The sequence below is a fragment of the Propithecus coquereli genome, unplaced genomic scaffold (assembly GCF_000956105.1).
Source record: "Propithecus coquereli isolate 6110/MARCELLA unplaced genomic scaffold, Pcoq_1.0 Scaffold11, whole genome shotgun sequence".
Classification (NCBI taxonomy): Eukaryota; Metazoa; Chordata; class Mammalia; order Primates; family Indriidae; genus Propithecus; species Propithecus coquereli.
The window spans coordinates 4,674,744-4,687,051 of NW_012134969.1; the positions used below are offsets into that span (position 1 = coordinate 4,674,744).

A 12,308-nucleotide genomic window follows, 5' to 3' on the forward strand; every position below is an offset into this window, starting at 1 on the left:
GGGAGACACAATTCAACCCATGACAAGCATTAACTTCTCCTTTTGACATGCTGAAGTAAAGATGTTTCTGCTCCCTTCTTCTCTCGAAAATTACCCTAATCAGAGGACAAAACAAAACAAACACAAACTCTATCTCAAACAGAAGCTGTTCACCCCCAGGTGCCTGCTCTTGCCCTGAAAATGCAGGTGCTAATTCCCTCAACCCCAACAGGAGATGAAAAATGCTGTGTTCTCTGGATCAACCAAACCAGGCACCCCAAGTACAGAAGGCAGCAGTGGTCAAACACCAGGCTGAGAACGAAACAATTCTATAAAATCCTGCACCTGACCAGTGAGCCTCTCAGCCCCCTTCTTTGAAACTTTCTTCTGTTCCCTGCATTGCTTCCTCCGAAAAGTATAAGGTGATATATTTTTTTAAAGCAACAGAGAAAAAAAGGAGCTCTTGAAAATTAAAAAAAAAAAATCTCCCTTGACCTCTCCAAGGAAACCTCAAATCAGTAACATATTCAGGAGATTAGCCAAGAAAATATTCCAGAAGGTAGAAAAAAAGTAGTCAAAGATAAATTAGAGGAGAAAAATGTTTAAAAGAAAAAAGTTAGAAGAGAAATGCAGGAGGCCTAGAAGTAGAATAATAGAAATTCCATAAAGAGGAAATCAAGGGGAAATAAATCAAAGAAATAACACAAGAAAATCATCTAGAACGAGAGATGAATTTCCAAACTGAAAATGAATAAAAAAGATTCTCACGCTGAGTCACATCATTGCAGAATACCAGAAAAAGAAAAGATGTTAAAATATTTCTAGAGAAAGCAGGGAAAAGCCCTCATCTAAGGCCTAAAATCCACACGGCCTTGGATTTCTCAGGAACAAATACTCAAAGTTAGAAGAGCAATGCCTTCAGAATTTGGAGGGAAAATTATTTCCAATATGAAGTCATCATCAGTAAAAATGCAAGTATGAGGGCTAAGTAAAGATAGTTTCAGATGTGGAAGGAGCCAAACATGTTCACCTCTCATGCATCTTCTCTTGAAAAGCTACTAATAACATGCTCTACCAAAACAAAGAAATAAAGCAAGAAAATAGAAGAAATGAGACCCAGAAATCAGGAAACCCAACATAGGAAAGCAATAAAAGCAATTCCCAACATGACTTTAAAACAGTGATTCTAAACCTTGACTGCACATTAGAATCACCTGGGGAACTTTAACCCCTCCCCCCAAGCCCAGGCCACAACACAGCAAGATTTCTGGGGGTGCAAACCAGGCATCAGTGATTTTTAAATTTCCCCCGTTGAATCCAACCTGCAGAGGATGTTGAGATCCATTGTGTTGAAGGAAGCCCCAGAATAACAGCTGTTAAGGGTTCAGCAGGCCTAAAGAATATCCACTGCAGGTTAAAGCAGGAGGTAAGAGAAATTGGGGGGGGGGGGGTGGAGGGGATAACTATCTGACAGGCACAAAAAGGAAAATTGTGTGGAAATTTGCATCAAGAGGCATTTTGTAGAATAGTCACAAAAGCTGAAGGAAGACAAACAAATGTTCAAAGGAAACGAAGAAAATGCAAAAATACGTCCAAAACTTGTAAAAGAAAACGTACCGGAGTATGCTAACTGGCTTGGCAGTAAGAAAATATGTAGTCATAATAAGGAAAGCTTGAAATACTGAATAATGCTATTAGGAGAATGAGGGCAAGAAAGGGGTTAATAAGGTCTAAAATTGATTAATTGAGAGATAGCAAAACATGTTAATACAATAGAAATTCAGAGCTAACAACAGAAACAACTAGAGGAGTGTGGTGGTCTGAATAACGGCCCCTCCCAAAGATGTCCCCATCCTAATCCCTGGAACCGCTGAATGTTTCTTTATATAGCAAAGGGACTCTGCAGAAACCAGGGATCCCGAGATGGGGAGTAGCCTGGCTTGTCCAGGTGGGCCCTTCGTGATCACAAGGGTCTTCATAACAGGAAGGCGGAAGGTCAGCGAGGGCAGAGGGTGGTGCGAGGCAGTAGCAGAGGTTGGCACGACGCAGCCACGCGCCAAGGAGCCGACGAAAGCCAGCGGCCAAGAGAAGCCCGAGCGGCAAGAAGCAGATGCCCCCCGAGCCCTCAGAAGGAACCAGCCCTGCTGACACCCCAATTTGAGCATCTTAAGATTCATTTCTGATTTCTAACCTCCAGAAATGCAAGAGAATAAATTTGTGCTGTATTAAGCCACTAAATTTGTGGGAATTTGTTACAGCAGCAATGGAAACTACAAGAAGTTTAAACCATTGGGGTGGAAGTGGGATTCAAGGGGCACATATACAATCGTTATTTGACTTTTTTAAAGAATGAGCATGTGATGCCTGGATAAAAATTAAAATAGCCAAACTGCACTGAGTGCTCACAGTAGTGGGAGAGGATATTGCGAGAGCTATAGAGCTGTGCCCTCAAGCCACCCACGGATTGTGTTACATGCAGGCTCTGACGCAGGAGCGCAGCGGGGCCTGAGGTCGGTCTGCATTCCTGTAAGCTCCCAAGTCACGTCCATGGACTGCACTCGCAGTAGCAAAGGTTCAGACTGAGGCCAGTTCTCCAGATCCTAGAGGCCCGGAGAGAGGCAGATCCAAAGGGAGACAGAATCTGGAGGTGGGGCTGGGGGGAGAGACAGAGAAACAGACAGGATCTAGGGGAAGAGAGAGGCAGAGAGCAAAATGGGCTTTGTGCTTAAGCTAAGGCATTTTAACTTCATGCTTGACCTTGAAGATAGGGAACCACTGAATGATTTTGGGCAGTGAAACACCAGGATGAGAATTTTTTTTAAGTTGTTATTCTTTGTAGAAGAAGCGGGGGCAGCAAACCAGAGACTAGAAACCCTTTAGCATACAACTGCAAATATTCAATGATAATGGCTGAGGAAGGGATGATGATGCTGGTACTTCTGCCTACACACACGGGCACACACACGAACACACACACACACACACAAGTACAGAGAACTACATCAATCCATGTGTACAAGCGAACCCTGTGAGTACCTTCTATCTGAAGTCCTAATACAAAAAGAATTTTCTTGTAACACCTAAAGGCATTTTCTATAGTTTTTCATAGACATAATTTTATCATTTATTAAATCCCCATCTGCCAATGGCAGATCTGCATTTCAATAAGAAAAGTGTAAGAAAAATCTTCTCAGGGAAATGGCATTAGGTAGTAAAATTAAAATTGAAAAAAAAAAAAATCCCAAAGTTAAATTCTTCCAACTCATCACAACCCATATAGATGGGAATCACAGTGTCCACACTGTATACATTGATTATTGCCAAAGTAAACTGCAACTGTCCTCTTTTAACAGAGAAGAAATGTTCTTCATAGAAGTGCAATGTACATATTTGCTTTGCCTACAGCACTGGAAATGGTTCTGCGAAGCATTCTCAGAAGAATTCTATGCATATGGATTAGACAGAATGAGAAAAGTATAATATGGGTAAAAAGTCCGTTAAATATATTGAACACCAACAACTTATTAATAGTTTGGTGTCCAAATGAGAGCAGCTATTGCATGCAGTTCATAAGGAACCAGCCAGCCTCCAATCCTACTCCATATTTTCTATTAATAGCCCTGAGGATCATGTGACTAATGCACTAATCAATCCACAGAAAATGCAGCTCTGGGAGACATTGCTAATGCTTTGGACAACAATATTAAAATTCAGGATGATCTTGTTAAATTGAAGAAACGAGCCAAAAATCAATAGAGCAGGCATGCACAGTACTGCCAGGTGTTTCAAATCACAGGATTCAGGGAGCCCTCAAACAGAAAACAAGACCATCCCAGTAGACAAAAATCCAGTTGCTAAAGCTATCCAATTCCTGTTCTCCCTCCCCTCCCTCCCAGCCATGAGGATACCCAGACCGATGACAGGGCTGTCATCTGCATAGGACTTCACTTCACTACCTACAGCTTCTCAACTCTTTCCCCAGAGCCCTGCAAAAGGGAAGAGAGATGACGGATTTCAGTTAATATAAACTTGCAGAGCCCACGCTGACAAATTTAGACTTTGGTACACCAAAAGAAGTAGTAGCAAGAAAAAAACAAAAAAACAACAAGGAACACCTAAAGGTTTGCAGAGTACAGTGACCTTTTCCCAAGAAGTGTCATCATGCCTTCTTGACATTTTGATACATGGTCCTTAACCAGAACAGGATGGGGGAACATAAAGATCAAGTTTCTCTAACAACTTATTTATCCGCCCACATCCTGGAAAAGCTAAGACTTTTAAAAACATAAACCCATCTTTTCTTTCAACTACAACCCTTTCCCAGGGTCGTCTTTAATGATATCTACTTTCTGGGCCCCAATTAGCCAATCAATCATGAAGCCCTGTGGCTTCCACATTCTAAGCAGTTTTCTGACCTGCACTTGCATCTCCGTTCTCTCCCCTGCTGTCCTGGTCGAAGTCTTCATCACTCCTCGTGCAGCCTAACACAGAAGCCCTAGCGGCCTCTCTGCCTCCCTATGCTTGAGCTCCATCCTTCACAATGTCACCGGTGTGATCCAGTGAAAGTATAAATCTAACCTTGAACCTTCCCTGTTTAAAAATTTCCAGTGCCTTCAGTACTCACAGAATGAGTTCCAAGTTCTCCACTGTGGTACACAAACTTCCTCAGTGGTTTTCTGCCAGGAGCACCACCAGCTTCCTGTGTGGGGCATTTCTGGATGTCTCAATGGCTGAGTGGTGTTACTAGCATTTTGTGCCCAGGGGCCAGGACATTAAGCATCCTACAGTACCCAAGGCAACCTGCACGATGAGCTGTCGTACCCGAACTGCCAGTGGTGCCGCTGTTGAGAAAGAGTCCTCATGGCTCCTGCTTACTTCTCCGGCCTTCTAGTTCCCTCTTCTACACTGCAGCTACCTGACTCTGGTTCCCCAACACAAGCCATGCTTCTTGCCTTTATACCTTAATTCTTGCTTCTGTGTCTTGATGAATTCTGATACCTGGAATGACTCTCTTCACTTTACTGACTCATCTTTTAAGTTTCAGCTCTGGTGTCATCTCTACCAGGAAGCATCTACACACACACACACACACACACACACACACACACACACAAACACACTGACTTAGAGGCTTCTTCCTGGCAAGGCAATGGTGCCTTGTAATTGTGATGTGCTCTACACTCACCAGTGTGCCTTGTCTCTATTAGTACTGTACTTCCCTCTGCTATAGTCCTTCAGGGCAGAAACTGTATGCAGTCAGCAGGCCTTATACAGACCTAAGAATTTGAGGACGGGTGGAGAGATGACTGAGCAAGATCAAGGGCTTTTCTGAGGCTGACATTTTAGCCCAGATGCCCATAATGTAGGTAACAAACACAAGCAGTAGTTTCCAGATCAGGCAATAGTTGAGGTCAAAGTTCGAGATCAGGTCATTTTAGTTTAGTTCTAGCATTTTATGCTGGATAAGTCACTCTTCACCCTTAATCTTCAGTCACTAAACACCCCTTTAAAAGGTGCCAGACAGCACCCTGCATGACATGCCACTTACCCATGTGGAGGATCGTGAGTCAGGAAGAGCAGTCGGACAGGTACTTTTGTTTGGCAACTTCATGTTCAGTCTGCTCAAGAACTCAGCATTTGTGCTATCAGGAACATAAATAGGTGTTAGTGCCTTCATAAAAATAGAAATATCATTGTTGTGCCTTTGGATACTGGCCCAGACTTTGAGTGATGACTAGAAGCATCCTAGATAGAACAAAAGGTTAGGTTGGGAACAAGGTGTAGTAGAAAATCAAAACAAAATGCTATTGCGATACTGCATTCTTGAAGAACATTATTCCAAAAAATACAAAACTAGGTTTGTGAAAATGTGAATCTATGATTTCATTTTTTCCATTTTGTAATATCAACATGAAAATAAATGTTCTCTCAGATTCCACAGTATGGGGCCTTAATTTCCTATCTAAACATTTAAAGCTTGACACTCAGACTTCAGGATAGAGGTGTGGAACATTAATGCCTGCAACACCTCATTTCACACCAGGTTTACACTAAGCCCCTCACTCCCTGAGGTCTTTCTCCTAGTCACCTCATCTCCCTCATGGCTCCAACTACTTTCAGGATACACAGGCCTTCTAATCCAGAAACTCTTTCCCATTTATGGATCATGGACTCCTTTGGGATTCTGAAAGCAGAAATGAACTTTTTCTCTGCAGACAGATACACACACACACACACACACACACACACACACACACACACACACACCCCTTTGCATTTGATTTAAGGGAGGCAATAACCTCCTTCCATGGAGGTTAAAAAGTATTGCTGATTCTGGGCTGCATTTCTGACATTTCTTTCTTTCTTTTTTTTTTTTTTTTTAACAGGAATCTGAATTTCTAGAGCACTGACATTTCTTTTTAGCTCCGAAAGACTGACCTAGAAATGTCCTCAGTTTAAATAAGTACTTTGTTTTCCCTTAAAAATCCAAACCGCTACCCCAATTTCTCTTCTCACTTCTGTGAAGCATTGAACACCGGAATTGTTTCTTAGTCATCACCTCAAAGACTGCCCCATCATGCCTACCCTTGATTAATTTCTATTCCTTGGTCCTTTTCTCATATAATTTGTAGGACTTTTGCCTCCTTATTCCACATTCACAACCAAATACCTCACTGAGGGCTGATTTATATTGCGCCAGACTTGCACAGCCTGCTCCCATCTGCCTCCCTCCCTCTGCCTCCATCTAATATTTTAAGCCTAATGCTAAGATCTGACTCATCAGGTACTTAGGACATGGGCAAAGGAAACACACAGGGTCTGGTAAGAACAAATGGCATCCGCTGGGGAAAATAATCAAAACAAGGACTGAGAAATTAAACAGAGATGCCAACATCACTACAAACAATTACTTAGGCAGGACATGGCATTTGAACAGGGTCAGAAGCTTGAGCAGGGAAAGGCAGAGCTAAAAGTGAAGCAAGGTACGTAACCCTGAGAAACGCAAGACTTCAGCAGTTGAGACGAGCAGCCTTTCCATTTGTCTTGGATTATTTATCTTGCCCAGAATAGACAAGGAGACTAATGAAGTCACAGAGTCTGGAAGCTGCCCCACTGTCTGGGGCTTTATGAAGTCATCAGTCAAAAGTATAAAAAGAAGACAGAGTTGCCAGAAGTTTGGAGGAGATTTCTGAATATCCTTAGCAGAGTGCAGACCACGGGAGAAAGTAGTGAAAAAGAAACACCGTGATAAGCAAGGAAGGAACTTCAGACCAAGTTGACGGCAGCCCCTGGGTGTGTGCTGACTACTGCTCCTCACCTGCCAATGCCATGCACAAAGCTAGTTGGACACCAGCCTCCAGCTCTGACCGTTGTGCCAATTATCACTGCCCTACTTATGCCTCGAAATTAAAGCAGGGTGATAGGGTCACAGGACTGCCAGAAGAATACAAGTAAGAACTTGCAGGGAAGGTGGATTATTGCCAAGTCATCAACTATACAAACAAAGGAAGTCCCAAGTTACTGTGCTAACCGGTATTTTTCTACTATTAGCATCAGTGCCTGGTATATAAAGGAATTTCCATATACTGGCTGAACTGAATTGGGGTCCCTGTAGGTGACTGTGGTTATATTTAATAAAAATAAGATATAGAATCTCTCTGAGGGGTAAACAAAGGAAAATGTCCTTGCGGGGTGTCCAACTAGACTAAGAACCCTGGACTCTTGCACTACAAGTCACCTTTTCCTTTAGGTTCCTCACTATGATGCCGGTGCCTATCCAAGAAGATGGGCCTCTTGCACCGTATCGCTCTGACCCAAGCATAAAGGATTCCTTCCTTTATTCTCCACGGAACAGCTGGTTAGACTGTTTTGGAAGATAAAGTTTACTCATGTCCAACTCAGGGTCTTTAAGCATCCTTCCTGCTTTTTCTTTGGGCGATTCCTATGGCTTATCCTTAAAGGGCTTTTCAGGATCATCTCACCTCAACAGAGTACAGTTGTAGCAGAGACTGCTTTTGGCAGTCTCCTCTACTTCTGGTCACACACCTGACTACATTCCCAGCCTCCCTTGCAGCTAAGCTTGGCTGTAGGATTGAGTCTTGACCAGTGCAATGTGAGAGGAAGGCATGCACACCAATTCCAAGACCAACTGATTATAAATTCCCAGGCATGTGTCTCCATACATTTTTCTCCTTCTGGCTGGCTGGAATAGAGATATCCCCCACCCCCACCACGGAAGCCCTGGAAGTTATGTATTGAAGGTGGTAGAGCCTCTGTCAGTTTCAGTACCTAAATACCTGAGCAGAGGAGGCCATCTTTCAAAACTGTTCACTGATGTCTTAAATGAATAAGAAAAGAAAACATAGTGCTGAAGCTATTATATATTTTGGGGCCTGTTTATCACAGCCGTTAGCCTACCCTAATAATATAAAGTAATATATACAAGAGAATCGTTTCTCAATTTAGGTTATCAATTCCAAAAGTACATATGAGGCCAAGAAGAGTTGAAGAAGAATTTAAAAAAAGAGAATTCTCAAGGATCTAGTTTGGCTTTTTAGCCATTTCAGAGCTTTAGGATGGGAATAGGAAGGCAGGAAAGGGTCAAAGCCTATTCATCCTTGAAATGCCTTCTCGTCAGGGCTAGAAGCTACCTAGACCCAGAGTACAAAAATTAGTACTAATTTATCCTAATACCATTAATTTCTTTTCTAGTTTGAGGATGTGTGGGGGGTTGAGAGGAGAAACTTTGTTTTGAGAAAATTAGGGAAGAACAGGAATGTGGCTTGTTATATCGAGATGTGATGGAATATTTACAATCTGTTGATGGAGATTCATCAGTAACAAAGTTTGGCCTTTGTGAAAGGATCAAAAACATAGGAAAGGCCACATAGAGTGAAGTGTGTGTGTTGGCTCATTCCAATAGCCCGGAATTGCAAAAGACAATTCCTGTAAGGTTTTCTGTTTGTTTCAATAGTTAGAAAAGAAAGCTAGGACTTTTAATGTTCAAGAAAAAAGACAGGGAAAAAGAAACTTAGCGTGGACAGGCAGGAGCTTGTGCACCAGGAGCCTGCCACTCATCGCACAGCAGAACTACAAGGTGCTGAGCACTTTTCTCAACCCGGTTACCCACATCTGCCAACTTTGAACCATGCTAAGACACGTAAACGAACATACTACTAAAAATGTTAAACTTACCAATTTTTAACCTAAACACTCATGATTAGGAAGGTACCCTTGATGGGAAATAACAGTTACAAACCTCTCCTGTGGTTCTTTTTGGCCTTGCTGGGAATGGATGGGGCAGTTTTACCTTCTCTCCCCTCCTTCTGGCTAACATACAAACTCAATTGACTGCAGCATCCAGACAAACATCCAGTCATAAATGACAGCTTCTACTAGGGTCAGTGATGGAGAGACAAGAAAAAAATAGCAGGGATTTTGACAATCTAAAGAGTGATCTTCCACATAAAGGGGTCGGCTGCTACCTGACTCCAGACTGTCACTGCCCCTGGGAACCGAGGCCAGCATTGCCAGGTGTCCTAGTTTTTATAGAGATAACCAAAATGCTAAAAATTACGTTTTTAATGTGAAATAACTTGGCAATTAATTTTAAAATTTTTGAAACACTGTGGAACAACAATGTGCTGGTCAAAAAAAAAATATATATATATATATACACACACATATACACACATATACAGGTCAGATGTAGCCTAAGGTCTACCTGATTGTGATCAGATGACTTTGTTTCTGCCTGTTCAGTCTTGTACTGTTGACTGTGTGTCCTTTATGTTTATTTTACAAAAGAAATAATAAGCAAGGTTGGATTCAAGTATTGAAAAAGGGATTGAGAAATAGCTGCTATGCTGGTTTATGCACATCAGCTAACAGTAAGAGAGAGAGAAGGTATATCATAAATATTTCTTATTCATACCAAACACTAAAGTGTATTATTTCACTTACAGTTCATAACTCTATATATTTGTATTAATACATGAAAAGAAATGGTGAAACACTATACATAAGATGAAAAGACAACCCAGAGTATTTGTAACTAAAGAAAAAATAATAAAAGGATTAGTGTGCAAAATATATAAAGAATGCTAACAAATCCAATTAGAAAAAGACAAACAGCCCACTAGAAAAGTGGGCAAAAGGTAGAAACATGAGCTTCACAGAAGAAACCCAATTACTAACAATAATAAAAAGAGCAACAACAACTTAAGACTTATGTAGTGCTTATTAAGTGTCAGGCTCTGTTGTAAACACTTTACATACATTAACTTCATGAAAACCTTGTGAGGGTTCCATTATAATCTCTAATTTATAGAAGTAACTCGCTCAAGGTCCTCCAGCTAATAAGTGTCAAAACCAGAACTCAGACTTGGCAGCTGGCTACAGGGGCTGTGCTATTACCACGGCACGTGGCAGCTTCTCATGAGTAAATCCATGTGAAAAGTTGGTACATCTCAATAATAACTGGGGACGTGAAAATTAAAACAAGATACCATGTTATACCCATCAGACTGGCAGAAAGAAGCAGGAGAGGGAAGGGGAGGAGTATGGGAAGGGAAGGGAAGGGAAAAGGGAATGGATGGGAAGGGGGAACAGAATGGAAGGGAAGGGAAAGAGAAAAGAGAAGAAAAGAGAAAAAAGGAAGGAAGAAAAAAAACCTTGCCATATGCCAAGGAATGTGTCTGGCAGAGCTGGTCCTATTATAAATTGTGGATGGGAGAACAAACTGGCCTTCCCACTTTAGAGAGCAATTTGATAATATCCAATAGAGTTGAAGATTGCATAAAGTCTAGATGTCTACTCTAGACAAACCTTCACAGAGGTGCCCAAGGAGACCTGAAATCCAGCACCATTTGTAAGAGTCCAAGAGATGGAGAAAGAAGAAAGATGGAGGAAGAAAAAGTGAGAGGAAGAAAGAAAAAGCAGGAGGTGGAGAAGAAGAAGGGAATGAATTAGATTTACATCATGAATCAATATGGTTAAGTCTCAAAACATCTAGTGGGGGGGGGAATTCTGTAAAACTTATGATACAATGATATTTAAAAAACCAACAGTCTGTACTTTTTGTGAATTCACGTAAATCTAGTAAAATTAGAAAAACTCATATGGTGAGAAGAAGAGCAGTTTTGTTTTTTATTATTTTTTATTTCAGCATATTACAGGGGTACAAGTGTTCGGGTTACACATATTGCCTTTGCCCCACCAGAGTCAGAGCTTCAAGTGTGTCCATCCCCCAGACGGTGCGCACTGCACCCATTAGGTGTATATATACCCATCCCCTCCTCGCCCCTCCCACCTTCTCGACACTCAATGAATGTTATTACTATTGATCTGATGCTCACATCTAGACCTCAATGTTATTATAAACCGATTCGATGCTGCAGTTGAGCCTTGTTCAACTGTTGAATACAAACAGTCACACAGAACATCTATTTCACATGAGGTCATCATGCAGCCTTGTTCTACTGTTGAATACAGTCACACAGAACATCTGTTTCACACGAGGTCATCATGCAATCCACAAATTACCAAACATCCTCTCCTATAACTAAATGAATGGCTGCTAATTCTTTACCAATTACAGCTTCATTCTCCTTCTAGTCTATTCTGTCCTCCCTATAGATTTCTTTAGATACCCAATCATAAAATTGTCCCAACATTCCAATGGCATCCAATCCAGAGCAACCTTGTTTCCTTAGACCCTTCCCAAAATTACCCAACCAACGCCAAATCCTAACAATAGGTTCCAACACTTTCTTACTGAGATACCCCACTGTTTCCTAAGGTATATGTTTTCCTTCGCTGCAGTGAGTAGTAAACACAACTTGTTTGACTCCAGGTGTGTTCCTGGTGGGTTTTGGCTAAAGGCCATTGACAAAGGTTATAAACCAGGACAGTGGTTACTGCTAGGGAAAGATGGAGGAGGAAAGAATGAAGATCAGCAGTCTCTGTAATATTTATTTTTAAAATTTAACCAAATATAAGTAAAATCTTAACAGTGTGACCTTAGTGGTTGATACATATTTTCTGTGTGTCTAAAATGTTTCTCAAATAAAAGAGAAAAAGCATACACGCTATGATGGTGTTTACTAGGGAAGGACTTGGCAGATGCCATTCTGGATTTCATAGAACAACAGTTTTCCAAATGCCAACAGGAAGACCACTGTGAGGCTGGCTACATGAGAATCATCTGTAGTGCTTGCTAGAAATTACTAGACTCAAGCCTTTGACTTTCTAATTCAGCGTGTCTGGAGTGGGATCCGGGAATCTGTGTTTCTTAAAAGCACCCCTGGTGATCTTAAGAACTATTACGG

The 12,308-nt window shown here is 41.5% G+C and overlaps 1 protein-coding gene across 3 annotated transcripts in view; it reads right to left on the reverse strand.

Annotated features, from left to right (window-relative positions):
* The window catches only part of EPSTI1 (epithelial stromal interaction 1 (breast)), a 123,676-nt gene that overhangs the window by 44,634 nt on the left and 66,734 nt on the right, over window positions 1-12,308 (reverse strand). For all 3 annotated transcript variants that reach the window (XM_012648812.1, XM_012648804.1, XM_012648819.1), the window contains exon 7: window positions 5,528-5,621. In XM_012648812.1, the coding sequence (XP_012504266.1) occupies window positions 5,528-5,621 (94 nt within the window). The remainder of the gene's footprint in view (window positions 1-5,527; window positions 5,622-12,308) is intronic.